Raw genomic sequence first — 18,198 nt, 5'->3', positions numbered from 1 at the left:
AGGGGCTGGACAGGGGTCCCTCCAGCAGTAGCAGTCGCTGCAGCAGTCACTTCCCATGTGATGGTTTCAATAACTGCTTCATAAACGTAAAAGGGCAAAGGGCAAAGTGCAGAGGAAGGCGAGGAGCGAACGCCTGCTTAAGGCCCCCCGTGTGCTCCACTCCGTGCAGGGCTCCCCAGACCCGAGCCCCTCGGAATCCTCCAGTGACCTGGGATCCTGTTGGGCTCAGCTCTGAGAAGGTCCGGAGCCAAGTCTGTCTCCTCTGGGGAAGCTGTATGGGTTATTATGGTCTACATTTTTCTTATCTTCATTTCTGGCTCTCTTTATTTCTCACCTTTTCATTTTGTTTCCTTTCATATAATATTATCTTGTTGAAGTTTATACATCCTTATTAAGTCACCTAAAATCTGTTCTGAAACAATGAGAGGAATAAATGACCAGACAAATAATGCTTATAAACCACCAAGAGCTAGGTACTACTACTATAATAATAATTATTGTTATTGTTATTTTTAATGTTACCTCTTTAGAAATGAGAACACAGAAGTCGAAAGAGATCCTCTGGCCGTGATGCTGTCAGGATTTAAAATTAAGTCTGTCTGACTTCAAACAGGCTATTTAAACTCTGTAGCCTTAGTTCCCCTCTGCTGTGAAAAGGAAATTAAAACAGTTTCTACCTAGTAGGGCTGAGGTGGGGGTTGGATGTCATAATCCAGGTGAAGGACCCAATAAAGGGTAGCTAGTATTCCTATTTCTTATTTTTGTTCACACTGAAAATTAAGTTGTTATTAATTCATAAAGAACAGGGGCCCCTTTCCCAAATATTTTTTGGAGACTATTTCAAACTGTATGTTATTACTTGTGGGGGTACGAGGGAGGTATGTTTCCTAATTGCCTAAGACAGACTCAGAATAGATGAGTGATGGTTGGGCTGGCCCTAGGCTGGCCTGTCCATGGCTGGGGCTTCTGGATGGGCATCTGCTGCTTTTTCCAGGGTTCTCTTGGGCCTGGACTCTGCCAGGCTACCTCCCTGGGTGCCACTGTTGTCCTAAGGGCCGGGGCTGGCTCTGGCCAGGGAGTGTCCACCCCAGCAGAAGGGAAAGCTTGTGGATGACATCACTGGTCTGTGTTTGCCACAGGACACATCTCAGGGGACCCAGGCAAATCACGCCCCCCACTCGGGTGTGGGACCTCAGTGCCTCCCCACAGGGTCAGGTCCTCAGGTTACAAAACTGGCCATTGTTCAACCACTCGGAGGGGCTGGGCTTCAGGCGCTGACTGCGCAGCCAAGTCTGATCAGCAGGTGCGTGGGGGTGCTGAGCAAGAGTGAGGAGAGTCTGTTACATGCTTTTATGATCCGTGTCCTGGAGCCAGGACTGCCCAGTCCTGCCTGCCTCTGGGAGAGGACTCTCTGCTCTGGGCCAGAGCATCCTCTGGGCTCAGCGTCTGCATGGGCACGGTCACCCTACATCTCAGACTGTCCCTTTTCCTATGCTTCCAAGGCTGCCACCCCCATTACCTCCAAACCCAAATGTGGCTGACATTCAAAGGCTATCCGGGGAGTTATTTTGCCTCTTTATGGTGATGTTGCACACTTCTGCTCGTCTGCACGCTCACTCTTTCTTTTTATTTAACTCCCAGAGAATCTACATCTACTATGTGCTAGGCACCAGGCTCTGGGCTTTAAAGTTATTACTGTATTAACCCTACCAATAACCATTTGAGAGATGAAGAAACTGGGGCAGAGAAATCCCAAATAACTCCTTTCACGGAGCTCATACGAGTTACAGGCAAAAGCCTAAAGCCTGCCTCCCCCACCCTGTCCCATTCTGCTGGGGACCCACACTACCGAGTTAGGGTTCCCTGTGGACAGGAAGTCACCACGAATGCCTGGTGCCCCTGATGGGGACCTCGGTGCCACTCTAGATTTCACTCTTACATTAAATAGCATCTAATTTCTAATTTTCCTACTTAATTGCTTCTAGTTCTGTGATCCAGTGACTAAAAGAGCCGGGGAGAAGAAAGTATGTGCTTCCCTTCCTTATAGAACAGCCTCTGAAACTGCTGGCAGAAAGGCTGACAAAGGTGTGAAAGAGACAAACAAAACAGAACAAAAAAAAGGAACAAATACCAGGGCTCGTTTGGGCACGGGCAGGCGGGCTCACCCCCTATGAATGAACTGCTCCTGCACACAGAGGCGCTAGTCAGTGTGTATTTGGGCTGGGAAGCTGCTAGCTGCAGGACATGGAACCAGGCCATGCCACAAGTTAACATATCCTCACCCCCACACTAGGAGATGGCTGTCATTATTCCTGGTTTTCAGAGTGGAAACTGAGGCTTGGTGAGGTTCAGTAACTTGTCTGACATCACAAGTCCGATTTGGTCTGTCTGATGCCATCACCTATGGAGTCACAGCTGTAGGGGCTTCTCCAAAAGGCAAGGGGTGGCCATGTAGGCCACCTTTTCCTGGGCAAGAGCTGCACTTTCCCGCCTCTTACACTTGCCCAAGTCTCTGTCCTGGAATGCCTGCCCACAGCTGGGAAGTCTCTTTATCTTTTAAAATTAATAATGGCCACTATTTGTTATTTATTTGTGCCAAGTTCTTTCTGTACATTATTCTATTTCATCTTTACAGGAACTGTGCAAAGAAGATGGACCTTATTTAATCTCCCCAGGAACTCTGACAGGTAGGTGGCCTTATTCCTAATGTGCTGAGGAGAAAAGAAGCTCATAGAGTTTAAATTCTTGGCCGAGGTCCTGCGGTTAGTAATCAGCAGAGCTGGGGTTCCAGTGCAAGCTCATCTGACTCCAAGACCTGTGCTTTGATTTTCCCTGTGCTCGCTTATATTTTCCCTCTCTTGTCCTTTGCAATCCAGCTCAAATTCCACCTTCCAGTCAAATGTGTCTGATCATCTAAACAGGAAGGCAAGCTGCCAGGCATTCCTTTGGGATCCAAACATGTTTTTCTCTCTTGGCCTTTATTCACATTCTACCAAGTGTTTTGGATATTTGGGTACATAGCTCATCTCCCCTGTTATACTAGAATCAACCTGAAGACAGGCATCCTGTCATCTTTGTGTTTTTCCAGTATTGAGGACAATGCCTGGAACTCAATAATAAACACTTAATAACGACTGAGCTGATTAACATAGACATTGTGTATGTGACGTAAAATAGGTGAACTGTCATTAAATTTATTGGATGGGCTGAAACCATCAGCAAACATGCCACAGTTATTGCCACAGTGACTATGTGGGAATGACAGGATATCACTTCTTTCAGAGTCTGTCATGCTCGTTTAAGACTCTAATTCCTTTCAGAATTTTTCCTACATTATTCCATCTTAAATAGACATGCATGCAAAAGTGTATACCCACTTGCACACACACATACATATGCTGTATGTACATTAAAGTTCAGTGAAAAAAACCCTTCATCATCACTTGCCATATAGAAGGTGACCATCCTGTTTCTGGAAGGGCTGTCCCAGAAGTTAAGGTAGCAGAAGATGTACACGGCCCCCAGGAGCAGGTTGAACAGCCTCCAGTGGCAGGTACTGTCGATGACGTCGCTCTGCTGCGCCACGAGCCAGAAAGTCATCACCAGCCAGTGGGCACCTGGAGAGAGGCCAGGCAGCGGGAGTCAGGCTCCATGCGGGGCCAGGGAGGGGAACTGGGGCACGGACACAGAACCCAGGGGCTTCCTTATGCCCTCTCTCTGCTGTCTCACTTATCTCCAAAGACAGCCATCCTCACCTGTCTCAGAATATGACCAAAAAGAGAGACTGAAACCCAGAAGGGATTCAAGGGTCAGAAAAAGCCTACATATTTTATCTTTACACATATCATCTCATTTAATCTCCATAAAAGGGATTATACCTAATTTGGAGATGAGAAAACAAAGACTAGCTTTCATAAGACTTACCAAATACCATACACTTTTCCCCTTTTATTTCCAGAAGATGTTTAGGAGGCAGTTATGAAACTTGACTGCTCAGCTATTTTTCAATTGTTACTACAAGAGCTAAAACCCTACACAGCCAAAGGAAAACACTCTACGTGGTCCAGCTATAACTTTTATTCCTATATTTTGAGATGAATAATACCATACTGCAGTTCAAGCTGAATTTCAAAAACTGAGTAAAATGAAAGCTAATTTCTTTTTAGGAGCACAATTCTTTTTCCCAGAAATTTTCTTTTATGCCAATACATGTATTAATATTTGCTCTAGGCCTAAGGTTTAAATATTTCTCAATTCCTCCCTTCTCTTAAACAAAGGGCACATTGTTCCTTCTTGCAGAGCGTATTCATTGATAGCCAAAAAGCTCCCTCTCCTTGGCAGGGGCACACAGGCCCTATTCAGTTACTCTGCCCCGTTAGACAAATTCCCTGTCACCATCATTTGTATTTGTGTGTTGCTGGGCTGGGGAGGGTTTTGGTTCAGTGGAGATGTTCTATGCGAAAAAGAGAAGACTTCAAAGTTTCAGTATTCAAAAGAAATGAAGAATTTTTGGAGACTATGAGTAACAGGAGTTGATATCATATATTTTTGTATTGGGTCAGGGCAGGTTGGGCTTTATACCTTTTGGGTGACACCTTTTCTAAAGAAACAATTCCAGCCTGTGATACGAAGAATTTGGCACTGTTCTGAGGAGTCCTTACAGCAACTAAAGCTAGGCCCTAGAGTTAGCTGGGACGTTTGAAGGCTGGGATAGCTAAGCTATGGTGGCTTATCTCCAAAGACGACCATACGCAACTCCTTCCCTCCCTGGACACTCAGTGAGAGCTACAGTCTCTTCTTCCAGCCTCTTGACCATGGGCTGGCTCACGACTACTGTAACCAGGAGAACACAGCAGAAGGGGGGCCGTGCCAGCTCTGGGCCGACCTTTTAGGAGGACTGGAAGTTTAGACCTCCTTTCTCTCGGAGTCCTTAGATGCCATCAGGGAGGCTACTTTGCTGAAAAGAAAGCCACGTGGAGAAGCACCGAGATGCCAGACACCTGAATGAAGAGGCCACCTTGAACGCCCAGCCCAGTTGAGCCTCCATATGCGACTGAAGCAAACGTGTGAGGCACCTCAAGCGAGAACCACCCAGCGAGGCCTGGTCACCCCCATCAACTGGGAGGGATGATCATAAATGGTTAAGTTATTAAGTTCTGGGGTACTTTGTTATGCAGCAGTAGATAACCAGAACTTAAGCTCAGCTTACCTCCAACAACCAGGACCCAAACGTGGTAAGCTTTGAAAAACAGAAGCAGACTGAGGACACGGGTTCCCAACATGCCCATCCTCCAGAGCTGCTGGCAGAAGAGGGCAGCCCACGGCATGGAGAGGTGGCCTGGCTTCATGAAGCCCATGAAACGAGCATAGGACACCAGGGCCCAAGACAGCGAAGACCAGGAGAACAGACCGCTCACCCCTGAAAGGGAAGTGGACAGACAGCAGTATTCTCTTAAGGTTTCAAAGCAGCAGTACCACATAAAGATTCATTCATGAAATTTCTTTTGTAGGGCATCTATCCTTTTATTAAAACCCAATTTCATAGAGAGCATTTCTAACCATGTACCTTCAACTCAATGTACAAATGCACAAATACAGGAGGAAATGAGGACTATGTGGGAAATATTTCTATTGTGTAACCTAACAAACTATCTGAGCTCATCCTTTCTATGCTCTTTAGAAAAATTCCAAGTCCGAGATCCTCTAAGCACTGGGCTTTAAGCTCTGTTTATAACAAAGCAGATCCCAAATCCCAACATGGTTTACATCCCAAAGGTACTTGATCAATCAATCTACATGAAAGAGGTGTAATAAAATCAATAAAACCAGATTATAAAACTGTATCTGGCCCTTTGATAAAGATGGATGGAAGCGCAGTGGAGCACATCTTTTAAGCACGTAATTTATGCAAATACAAATGTGGATAGTCAGCAAAGAGAGGAAGGGAAGGGAAATGAAGGAAGGGGGGAAGGGGAGGGGAGAGGATGAGAAGGGAGAAGGGAAGAGAAGGGAAGGGAAAAGAGAAGAGAAAAGAGAAGGGAAGAAGAGAGAAGAGAAAGGAAAGGGAAGCAATAAAGCATGAGAGAGAGAGAATGAGAATGGGTATGCCCAAAAGTGAGGGGGAGCTGGAAAGCTACATTTCCTGTGGCCTGAGTTGCTCTCATTTTCCACATGGTTCTCGGGGTACAAGCCTCTGGCTGAGTTCAGAGCCAGTTCAGTGACTAAAGATACAGGAAAAACCAACACATCATCCTACTAAGAAGCAGTACATGATATCTTCCCAAGGTATTTTCAAGGGTAACTTTGACTATTCATAATTTCTATCTTATGGACTGACTTTAGAACCTTATCCCCCTGAAAGAAGCAACTCAACTCCCTGTGAACTAATCATCCCAAATGAAAGTCAATTTTAATAATCATCTCGTGCTAGTGAACCTGGCAAGCAGGGAGAATCTTAGATTGGAGGGTTTTGTGTTGGAGGCATGTGTTTCTGTCCCCCTTGGAAAGTTGGGCAGTCTATGCTCCGTGGTGAATGTTACTCACCTGGCACAATATCTGTGAAGTCAGAGGCTAGAAAAACATATGTTTGAAGCAGCAGGTGGGGCCCGGTCTGGAGCAGGACTTCCAAGAGCCGGAGGGCTGACAGGTCGGCCTCCTGCAGCAGCAGCTGGCCCAGGCGGGAAGCCTCCCACTCCTTAGACAGAGCAGCTGATGCCGTGTCCCAGTGCCTAAAGAAAAGCACACGGCACCAAGAAACCGAGCCAGACTGAAAAACTTAAATAGAGCACCCCCTCCCCTTTCTAGCTTATCATTTAAAAATACAAACCATTCTTCAGAATGACATATGTATATATTAGACCCTAGGATCACCAACTAGGCTGTCACCATGCTTCTACTCCAAGCTGAAGACTTCAGTTCTAGTGCAAGTGCCCGCCAAATCATGGTCAAGTATATTGTCTTCCTTAGCAAGGCACAGCCAGCAAGCCCACACTCTACCTAAGCTTGGAAGGGTGGGGATGGCAGGCTGGGGTTCTAGACTGGACAGGTTTGGTGGGGGAGCTCTGCCTGATCAGGAGTTGCTTGGGACAAAGGAGTTCAGACTGATAATCCTATAAGGATTGGGACTCCTACCTGCTTCCCATACCCTACAACCTTTGCATTGGGAATTAATATTCAACAAATGTTTGTTGCAAGATACTGTCTATAGTAATCTCTTGAGGATATAAAGATGAGAAACTCCAGCCATCATCATGGAGTGTATAACTCTGTGTGCCACTGAAACTGGGATGCACAAAAGGCAGAATGGAGAAGTAGAAGAGTATGGGGACTTAACTGGGGAATGACAAGAAACTGAGGTAGCTGGAATGGAGGGTGTAGTAGGGGAGCTGACATGGTCCCAGCTTGGTAGGTTAGGGCCCTGAATTTCAGGCTAATGGGTCTAGATTTTGCTTTAGAAAAATGAATTTGGCAGAGGTATAGCTCTGTATTTGGGGTTTGGGAAGAACATGTGTGTGTGCGTGTACTGGAGCTAGAAATATCAGGAAGAAAGCTAATATAATACTCCAAGCAATAACTAATGACGGTTTGAATTAGAAAGGAGTATTAGGATTGGAAGGGAAGGAGCAGATGCAGCAAATATTGAGGGAGGGAGATTTGGACTTGAAGACTGATAAGGGAGATGAGTGAAGAGCTACAGACAGCTCTGAAGTTTCAAACACCCGAACTTAGATGCTACTGGTGATGCTACTGACAGAAACAAGCCAGTTTGAGGGGGAAACTGGATTGATGGGGGAGAATATGAATTTCCTATGGAAGTGAGGAATTTGGGGATTGGTGGAACACAGAGAGAGGTTTGGGGCTATTGATGACAAATTAGGATTCACTGACAGAGAGGCAATAGTTGTGGATGAGGGTCTGGAGTGGCCAGAGGAGATTTTGTGGAGACAGTAGAGGGCTAAGAACAGAACACTGGGGAATGTTCACACTTCGGGGTCAGGATGAGAAAGAGAAGATGGCAAAAATGGGTGGAGAATTGGGCAGCCAGAAGAGCAGGTTTTGAAAAGAATGGAGAGGTCGTCAATGTCAAGTGCTGAAATGAGGTGAAGCAGATGAAGAATGAGAGGCAACTGGATTTGAAGACAGCCAATTGTGATCTTCAGGTGGTATCTTAAGAAGTCATATCATAAGGAGTTAAGGCTTGCATAGAAGGTAAGCAGAAAACACATACTGCTCTCAAGAAGTCTGCAGAACAGGGCTCCCCTGAATCAAAGTGAATTCATCAGCTCATCCCAGTTTGGACCTAAGATCTAGGAAATAGAATCAAATACAAGAGAAATAATTTAAGAACTGATTGTACTTAATTCTGTTTTCCATAAACCCATCCTAGAAATCTTTTTTTTCTGGTACTCCCATCTTATGAAAGCTCTCTAGAAGGTAACATTCTATACAACCTGAAGAGCCCTATAGAATATATACTGGCAGCTGCACATGAAAGTCTACCATTCCAGGCCACAATTAGGACCCCAGCAGACTTTAAGTTTTCATAATAGACTTCTCCCTCATCCACTAATATTCTCCTTTGGTCTACTCATCAGCAGGAACAAGGGTGACTATGACACCTGCCCAACAAATCCACTTGGGATTGTGAATTTCTCCACTTTGTCCAAGTTAAGAAAACTAGAAGACATTTTAATTTACCAACTGAACCAGATGTGACTTTAAGGTCACCAAGGAAAGCTCCCTTTAAAGACTTCCCTAAGACTCGGACTGTAGATGACAAGCTTGACTCTGATCTTTGGCCAACATTTCTATGTCCAGAGCAGAAGGGGGTCCTCTTTGAAATGGTTCTGTTCATGGTGTTGCAGATCTAGGAAAGATGCTCAAGAAAAACAGTTCTCCTTTTTCATGATGTGGAATCCTGGAGTGAACAGACTTCTCACAGACTTCTCACTGAGTCTTTGAAGTCATGATTTCTGACACAAACTGAATGTTAAAAAAATATATGAAAACAAAAAAAAATGTAACCATAAGGGTAGGTGTAGTTTTCCTTTCACTTTTGAATCATTTGTCCTCAATCAATGGAAGCTCCCTCTTTCTACTCTCCCAGAAGGCTTCTTTTGTTCAACATGCATTTTTACTGGGCTTTTACCTCCTGCTAGAGACTACAGAAGCAGCAAGAAAAATTAAAGATATTCTCTAGAATCTTAATATTTAGTTGTGGAAAGAAAACATACATAGATAATAAGCTTATGCAGGAAGGAAAAAGGATCAAAATGAGTAAGTAGAATAGTAATCCTGGGAAGAGAGAATAACATGGCTAAAGAAGACTTCCTGGAAAAAGAGAGGGATGGGCAAGCTTTGCAAGGTGGACACGAGGGCATTCTAAGAGGAAGCAAAGCATAAGTGAATGTGTTTGGCACCAGTGGGAGAAAGAATAGGATCATTGAGATGGTTGGTCCATATCTGAACAAGGTGAAAAATCTGGGAGGAATATAAGGTGAGCCAGGCAGAAAAAGGCTCTTGAAGTCTAGTCAGGTAGTTGGGCTTCCTTTGTCAGAAAAAGAGAACCAGTGAGAACATGAACAACCCAGTCTTCCGAAATGGTGTATCTGGTTCCAGTGCATGCAACTTTTTACAGAGGGAGGAATATAGGTTGAGTGTACTGGAAGGTTGTTGGGGGAGCCCACGTGAAAGGCAGGCAAGATGGAAAGTGGTGATGGTGAGGACACTGGGGAGGAAGCAAGAGGCATCCAACTGTTACTAGATCCTATCTGATCAATCCCCCTCAATCTGTTCTCCTGGTTGCTGTTTCATTCCAGGCCTTATCATCTCTTGCTTGAATTTCTGGCTGGCTTCCCAACCTCCATTCTCTCCTTACCCTGTGCCATTTCCCTTACTGTCTCTGGAGTGAATGCTTTAAGGCCCATATTTGACCATGTTACTCCTTTGCTTATAGCCTTCCAAAGGGTCTCCAATGTGTTGTAGGATAAAATCCAAACTCTTTAACTGAGCATACAAGTTCCCTCCTAATCAAGCCCAATTTATCTCTTGCCACATTCCTCTCATCTAGAAAATTCTGACCCAATAATCACATTACAACAATCTTCTCATCATTTCCCAGACACACCCATTTCTGGCATGCTTTTATGCTTGTGCACAAGCTGTTGCTGCCTTCTGTGTCAGAAATGCCTCCCGCTTCCCCACGTCTATTAAAGTCCTCCTCATCCTTCAAGTCTCAGCTTAAGGGTTCTTGCATCAGACTCCCCACTGCAGAGATTCTTAAACTTGAGCCTGCACCAGAATCACCTGGAGGGCTGTTTAAATACAGATTGCTGGGCTCTACTCCCAGAATTCCTGATTCAACGGGTATGTTTGGAGAATTATGAGAAGTCTGTTCTAATGTGATACAGCTCTGGGGTGGGGCTCCTGAATTTGCATTTTTAACAAGTCCCAGGTGATGACGATGACACGGGTCCAGGGACCACACTTTGAGACCTACTCCCTAAAGGAACCCTCTTCACTTCCACCACACTTTGTACATCATTCTCTTTGTCCTGATCTCACTGTTTACAGGTGGTGTTCTCAATTTTGTCTCAGAGATGCTCTCTTAATCGTGTGTATCACCAGGCCTTTCTGTCACACGGAAGTTTCTAAATGTGAGCAAATAAATATTGAGCATACTGAGATGAGTCCATGATGCTTTAAGCCCTCAAGTTGCATTAAGAACAACACACTCTATAAATTGAAGCCTGGCAATATGCTCTATTAACCTAAATTAGGCCTTTGGAATTAAGTTTCTCAGCAGGCTTTAATCTCTCATTAACAGCTTAAACAAAACCCCAAACACATCCACTACAACTAAAATAGTTTATCATAGGTCCAAAACTTAAAGAATAAATGACTCTTCTCTCCATTTAAACACTTTTTGGTAATGTTAGAGCTGTGTTACCAAACAGTTCAAGGTTTGGGCTGTGCCTGTATTTTCTATAATTTTAAATATTCAATCTCCACCCATCTATGGTAAGCTTGTCTTACACACCCTTGAAGTTCATTTCAACTTTCCTTTTAATATATGTTTAACCTTCTAATAAAGAAAATTGCTAAACCAAGATACATGCTGAGGATCAGATGAGTTAGATATTCTTCTATCACCTCATACTGAGTTTCCAAATGGATGATAGGCTTAAAAAAGACTGAAAGGATGCTGCTAACATATAACATTAGAGTGGAAAGACAAAATCAAATTTTTAAAAAGTAATTGACATTGCTTAAACAAGTAGTAACTAACATTGGATTCTCTTGAATAGTCAGACTTAAACTAATATATCACGTATTGTTTAGAATTTTAAAAAGAATATATTTATAAGTCCTTGATTTTTTTATAAACAAATTTACCACAAAAGATTTGTGTTTTATTGGTTTTTCTGTTGTTAGTACATTCTTCTGCTTTATGTTATGAAGTCACTTAAAGAGGTCCATTCATTTTTCTGCTATTCAGGATTGTGCAAGATGCTGTTTTGGCTCCTCCTAGAGGCACTTTTGCAGAACTGCAATTTTCTAAAATGTGGCCACTGAACCACTAAAATCTCATTTTGGATTTGTTACATGGACAATGTTTTCTTTGTGAGAACCCCTGTGCTGGTTTCAGGATGAACAACCAACATGCTGCTTTCTATTTCAACTTTCAAGGCTGCTTATTCTAAGAAAGCATATATATATATATATTTGTTTATTATTGCCAACCATGTCGTTTCTTATGCTTCCTTCTTTGCACTGGCTGCTAGAAAGCTTAGAGCCAAATTTACAGTGCATATCTGATCACTGTATATTCTGACTGCATCTCATTTTCAAACATTTTGTCCCTTTCCCTATATTTTCCCATTTATTTATTTTCCTTTTTAAAATTCTTTTTAATTGCATTTGTTTTTTTAGTCATCTTAAATTCTTTTTTAAAACAGGAAAATATATAGGTAACTGGTTGTTTTTCCTCATTTCTAATTTTCATGTCCCTCTTCACTCATGCACTTTCGTTTTTTAATACAGATCAGAAATTCATGGCATAGCTTAAGAAGCTATTGAGGGAATGTGCAGAAGAAAATCACTGGAGCCTACTGTTAAGAAATCATCAGTAAGAACTGAGACAAGTCACTGCTCATTTTGTGTGTAGTAAAGAACTTAATCTTGCCCAAAGAGAGGTCAGACCCTTCCCCTTGGCTCCTGGCAGGTATTCTTTTTGCTTATGGAAATTCCTATCTGATAAAGGTGTCTTTTTTTTTTTTTTTTTAATCTAGGGACTGTGGACAATGCCAGAAAGTCCTACAATGTGATTGAGGGTGGGGGCTTTCAGTCACACTGTAGCTGCTTGACCTCTGGAGGGGCTGGAGACTGAGGTCAGCTCTGCAGGCTGTCACCCATGTCTATGTGACAGGCCCCACTGAACTGTGGACACCAAGGCTTGGGGGAGCGTCCTTGATTGGCCATACTCCACGCCAATTGTCATCCACCAGGCTGAGAGAGTAGCGCTGTCCACAACTTCACTGGGAGAGGACAACTGGAAGCTACATATGTGGAACTTTCCTGGATTCTGCTCCATGCATCTCTTCCCTTGGCTGATTTTCATTTGCATCCTTTGGCTGAAATAAACCTTAACTGTGGGTATAGCAATTTTTAGTGAGTTCTTGGAATCTTTCTAGCAAATTATTGAACTGAAGATGTTCTTGGGGACCCCTGAACTTACAATTGGTGTCAAAAGTAAGGGTGGTCTTATGGATTACTTCCCTAATTTTGCACTGGGCCTCAGCAGTTCCTCATTGTCAGGTTTAACCGGCAATTAGTCAGTAAAATTCTCTTAAGTGACTGATGTTATTTAACTTTCATTTGAGCTTTGAATAGTTGCTTAAGGTAAAGTTAATTCATTATTTCAATAGGTTGTCTTTCGTTAAGGTCATATACTTTATGAACTACGATGTACTAGGTGCTCCCTGAAGGGAATTTCAAAGGCAAGTAAAGAACTGCAGCCCTTAATGTTTTTGTTACTATGCTGGGCTGAGTAAAGGACTGATAGGAAAATGGAAGCACTCATTAAAGGCCAGATGATAGGCTCACAATCCCCATGATGCTTAATGTCAAGTGTCAACTTGGCGAGGTTATGTGTATCCAGTTGTTTGGTTAAGCACTGGTCTGCTTGTTACTGTGAGGGTATTTCATAGACTGGATTTGCGTCTACAAAATCAGTTGATTGCATCTACAATCAACAAGGAGACTGCCCTCAGCAATGTGTGGAGCCTCCTCAACCAATTAGTTGGAGGTCTTAAAAGCCAGAACCGAGGATTTCAGATGTCAGAAGAAGAATTTCTTCCTCATCTTCAGATTGGCTCTTGCCAGAATTTCCAGTCAACCAGCTTCCCCTGGGGAATCTGGACCAAGGACTCCAGCATCACCTTTATGGTAGTTGCCAGCCTGTGGCCTACTCTGTGGAATTTGGACTTGCCAGCCCCCATGGTCACATGAGCCAATTCCTTATAATAAATCTCTTATGCACGCATGCGCGCGCGCACACACACACACACACACACACACACACACACACCTGTTGGTTCTGTTTCTCTGGAGAACCCTGGCTAATATAATCCTTTACAAGTCCAATAAAAAGACATTTCTTTGCTGTATCCAGTATTAAGCACCATATCTTTTTGGAAGAACCCACACCACTTAAACACAAAGGCCCAACTTCAGGCAAAATTGCTGTGACTGAATGTGCTTTTGGTGCCCTTGGAGATCTAGGGTTCCAACTCTGGGGGGGTCAAATGACATTCTGATAAAGCTTGACATCTTTATCAGAAGCACCCTCCAGCTCCTACTTGAGATTCTCCTCTAGTGGGAAAGGAATCATTCTCTCCTAACTGTAATTGTAGGGCTCAAACTCAGGGTTCCAACTCAGCTGAGAAATCAGAAAAGTTAGTTTAGCACCTACAAGGAAAGTACTTGGAGTAGCTTGAAGGCATAAACCACCAAGAGCACAAGGCAGCACAGCCCCGACATCTGACACTTGGCTGTGATTCTTTGAATACCCTTCCATTCCCCAGCATCTAGGACTCAAGGAACACTTACACTGTAAGGCATCGTGATCCTCAAAAATTTCCCCCTTCTTTTATTCCTGTGATCCCTGTGGGATTACAAGGTAGCTGAGAGCTGGAATTTGCTATTTCTGTAAGCTCACTGACACATCACTCCTGACTTTCCCTGTGTCCAGGGAATTCAAAGTAAAAATAATACCTCACATGCAGAGGTAGCCTGTGAGCTGAAGGTAAATCTGCTGGGGATTAGACCCATCCATGACTGCTTTTTGTGGAGGGAAAAACTGGCCCTGGCTCCCAAAGGGCTTCCTCTACAGCAAAGCCTTGATGAAAACATCACCAGGCTGATCCCACTGGCTTGTCTGCGGTCAAATCTAGGCCACATGCCTTGACTCAGGTAATAGGTGTCTAAACGGAACTGCCTGAAGCAACTTATTCCATACAGCTCTACAGGGTGGACCAACAAACTGAAACGACAGGAACATGGAATTTGGCTGAGGATAAGAAAATTCTTTCTAAAGGTCACAGCTGCTTCTGAAAAGTGCTTCTTAGTATTACTGATGCTCAGGGAAAAGTGGACTGGCAGAGAAGACGTGAGTACCAGAGCAAGGATTAAACATGGGGGATTTTAACATTCCCTCAACCCTGAATATTCATGATTATAAGTATATACACATGCACATGAAGAATCCTTTGATTGCACTTAGGAAATCTGGTTCCTGCACATAGTCTTTTCCACTTAGAGGTGAGAAAGATGCCGTCTGTTCTTACCGCTTCCAAACGCCGAGCTGTAACAGGTGCAGGACCACCAGAGAGCATTGACCTTGATGTCCATCTGCTCGGAACCACAGATAACTTAGGCCTTGGACCAAGAAGCCAGGCAGGAAGACAGAAAAAGCCAGCCACCCCCACAGAAGCTGTCCTGTGATGAAGTAATAAATCACGGTGCAGAGACCTGGGGGACAAGAAAGGAAAGAAGAGCTGGGTTACTGGAAGAATGGAGTGAGACTGGTTAACCAGCCAACACTGAGTCCCAACACCAGCAGGGCTCTCTGCTAAACTCAGTATGTGAGCCTGCAGGAGCCAGTCCAGACAGCCATGAGGTTTGATGAAGGCTCCAGAGCTTTCCAGGGCACTCGAAAGATCAGACACCATGGTCCACCATAAAGAGTGGCTCTGGGACTATATATGACAAAATATGTAAAGCACTTGGCACCGAGTATGTGCTCAAAAATGTTAAACCTCTCATGGGGACTGTTATACATTTTTTTTTTTTTTTTTGATGATAATAGGGCAGATATAATGGAAAGAGTCAGACAAAACTAGGTTAGGATCTGCACTCCCCAATCAATAACTTAATAATGTTCAATTGTTACTACACGCCAGCATCTGTGCTACGTGCTTTACATGTCTTATCACAGTCCATTCTGTGAGGTAGGTATTTTATCTCTATGTCTCAAGGCAGGAACTTACTGGCAGTGTAACTTTGGGCCTCAGCAAGGATAATATGGTGACACTACTGACTTCTGAGGATTCCTTCTGAGGAGCATCCTCCTCCCCTTTCTCCCCTAAACTCCTTGGGGGAAAGGGGCGATGACACTGGAGATGGGCATTTTGTTCCTTGTCCAGCACTTGCAGGCATAGGAACACACAGTAATCCTTTTATATAAACATTGCCTCCATCTGCCCAATATTAAAGTTTAAAATGGATTTATGGGCACAGCTGTGAATTTTAGTGGAAACAGACAGCATTACCCCCAATGTAGATGAGAGCCCTGTGTTTAAGGAGCAGTCCCAAGGCTTCTTATCCGAGCGCTGTAGCCGACTTGAGCTTCCTGCCACACTAGGGCTTCACACATACACACAAAAGCGGTAGGGAGTGTATCTGCCTCTGAACGGGCTGAGAAGTGCTAAAGCCCAGGCTGCCCCGGCTAGAAGGGAATAAGAGGACCTTGTCCACGCTATGTGCCTACATGGTGGGCGCTAAGGCCCCGGGGGTTCCTGTATCGCCTTAGCCCTTCCTAGCCGGTATGTTGGATCCAGAGCTCTCTAGAGTTAATTTAACATTGGCTCCTCCCTCCGTGCGGATAATGCCAAGCGCTACCTTCTTTTCCTTGAAAAGGGGTGACGGGGACACTCTGGAAAGACTGGTAGGGACAGTGTAGACAACGAACACGGTTAAGCCCTGGGAATAGGAACTTGCTCCAAGGAGTAAAGTTTTGGAGTAACCCGCTCTGCAGGGGTCCTCAAGGATTGTGTTGTGAGGTGGGAGAGGGGTCCCGGGGCTCTGGGGTTTTGATACTGGAGCTTCATTAAAGCATCCTCCTCCCCTTTCTCTCCCAAACTCCTTGGGGGAAAGGGGCAAACCCTGCTGAGGAAGACAAGTGTGCAAAGAGCCTGGCGGAAGTGGGCGGAGGCACTCCTCTCTGGCACCGAAAGAGTTACAAATTCAAATTAGAAAGGCGCTAAACAGTGTTGCCATTTTGCTTCGCGTCTGCTTGCTGGGGGGTTGGTCTCCAAGCCAGACGGGGGTGTTTCCTAGCAAGACGTTCCCAGAAGTGTTGTAAAGCCCGAAGCGCAAGTGGGCCGCGGCGGATGCGTTAATCCCGTTATCCCTCCTCCCCTGCCCGCCCGGAAAGCCGCGGGTCTAAAGGACCAGAGAGGCCTTTGCACACCTCTAGACCCGGCAGTCGGCCGGGGTAGGGGGCAGGTCGGGGGTGCACCCCAGTCCCGTGTTCAGCAAATCTTGCACCCGCAGCTCTTTGCTAAACTCGGCTGGGCTTTCTGGAGGGAAAAGCGGGGTGCGGAGGGCTTGGCACCGCGTGGGGATCATGCATCCATGGGGATCCACCAAGGACTGGGCGGGCGTGCTCGGCAGGCGGGTTGGGTGCTATTGTGCACGCACAGGCTGGCAGTACTGGGCGCAGAGCGGAGAAGGCTGCATGCTCGAGTAAGAGATGGCCGTTTGCGCCCCAGGGCGCCTGGGGTGTGGAGGGCTGGGATGAGAGAGGTGAGCACGGGCTAGCGCCCCTACGGCCTCGGGCTATACCCGGACTCACGCGCGCTCTGCTCGGCCGCCAGCAGCAGGGCGGAGAACCCCAGGAATCCCGCGTGCATCCTCAGCGCCCGGGCAACGCTGCCAGCGCCTGGCGCCCTCCCGGCTTCCCGCGGCCCCGCCTCCCCGAGCCCTGCGCTCACGCCCCTTCCCCTTCCCGCTGCCCGCAGTCGGGGAGGTTTCCGGTCAGAGACCTCGCTGCTGGAGAAATTTCGACCTAAGCTGTTTACGCGCGCGGTGCCTGGTTCTGGTTAAAGCCAGGTTGCTAGCAGCGGGACGGACGGATGGCAGCATCGGATTTCTCTGGTCGGAGGGGTTAAAGTACAGCTCAGCTCGAGCCTCTTGGTAGGAGTAGAAGCCGTTTCTGTACCGTGCCCTAACCTTAATAACGGGGTCCCGGAATGGTACTTTGTGATTGTTATCAGACTATGGTAGATTAGTCATGTGGTGGTTTAACTGTTTACGGCCTCTGGGTGTGCTGAAAAGAAGTCTGATTAACCACCAGTCATACATACACATTTACATATATAAAGAATATGTGAATATGTATATAGGATAGGTTATTTGTCTTTTCAAATCTTACAATTATGTGGCTATGAAAATACAGGGGATGTTAACTGGCATCTTAGTCACAAATCCATCTCTATCTCTGACTTCACAAAAGCTTCTTCCACACGTGGTTGACAGTTAATCAAACTCCCATTGTGCAAGAAGTGTAAAATCGCACACTTGAAAACTTTCAGGTTTATTTTTGTAAGAAGAAGTGGTGTTTACGCATGGTTATGATGAATTTGCAGGTAAACTCTGGAAACAGGCAATTAGCCAACTCCTCCTCCTTTTTATGGGGGTCTGGGTGGGGCAAGAAGTTTCCCAGAGGCCATCCTTGAGCCAAGGGCATTTGCCACTTCTTATAGAATCTTGCCCTGTTTCTGCATTGTTGACAATTTATTACGTGGAGTACTTTCTCCTTTCTTACAGAAACCCTGCAGTAGAAAAATTCACGGTTGAAGAATTTACCATCTTTAAGGAAAAAAAATAGATTTGGGTGATCCAAAGGAACCTATAAAG

At 45.1% G+C, this 18,198-nt stretch overlaps 1 protein-coding gene across 1 annotated transcript in view; it reads right to left on the bottom strand.

The window, feature by feature from the left end:
- XKR5 (XK related 5) overlaps positions 1-17,192 on the bottom strand; it is a 28,390-nt gene extending 11,198 nt beyond the window's left edge. Inside the window, exons 1-5 of the mRNA XM_037812982.1 lie at positions 17,135-17,192; positions 14,847-15,030; positions 6,544-6,728; positions 5,210-5,419; positions 3,448-3,617 (exon numbers count right to left, since the gene is read on the bottom strand). Of these exons, the coding sequence (XP_037668910.1) occupies positions 3,448-3,617; positions 5,210-5,419; positions 6,544-6,728; positions 14,847-15,030; positions 17,135-17,192 (807 nt within the window). The remainder of the gene's footprint in view (positions 1-3,447; positions 3,618-5,209; positions 5,420-6,543; positions 6,729-14,846; positions 15,031-17,134) is intronic.
- Positions 17,193-18,198: the final 1,006 nt, after the last annotated feature.

Source organism: Choloepus didactylus, chromosome 20 (assembly GCF_015220235.1).
Source record: "Choloepus didactylus isolate mChoDid1 chromosome 20, mChoDid1.pri, whole genome shotgun sequence".
Taxonomy (NCBI): Eukaryota; Metazoa; Chordata; class Mammalia; order Pilosa; family Megalonychidae; genus Choloepus; species Choloepus didactylus.
The sequence above is the reverse complement of the archived record's forward strand: the minus strand, read 5'-3'. Positions and strand labels throughout refer to the sequence as shown.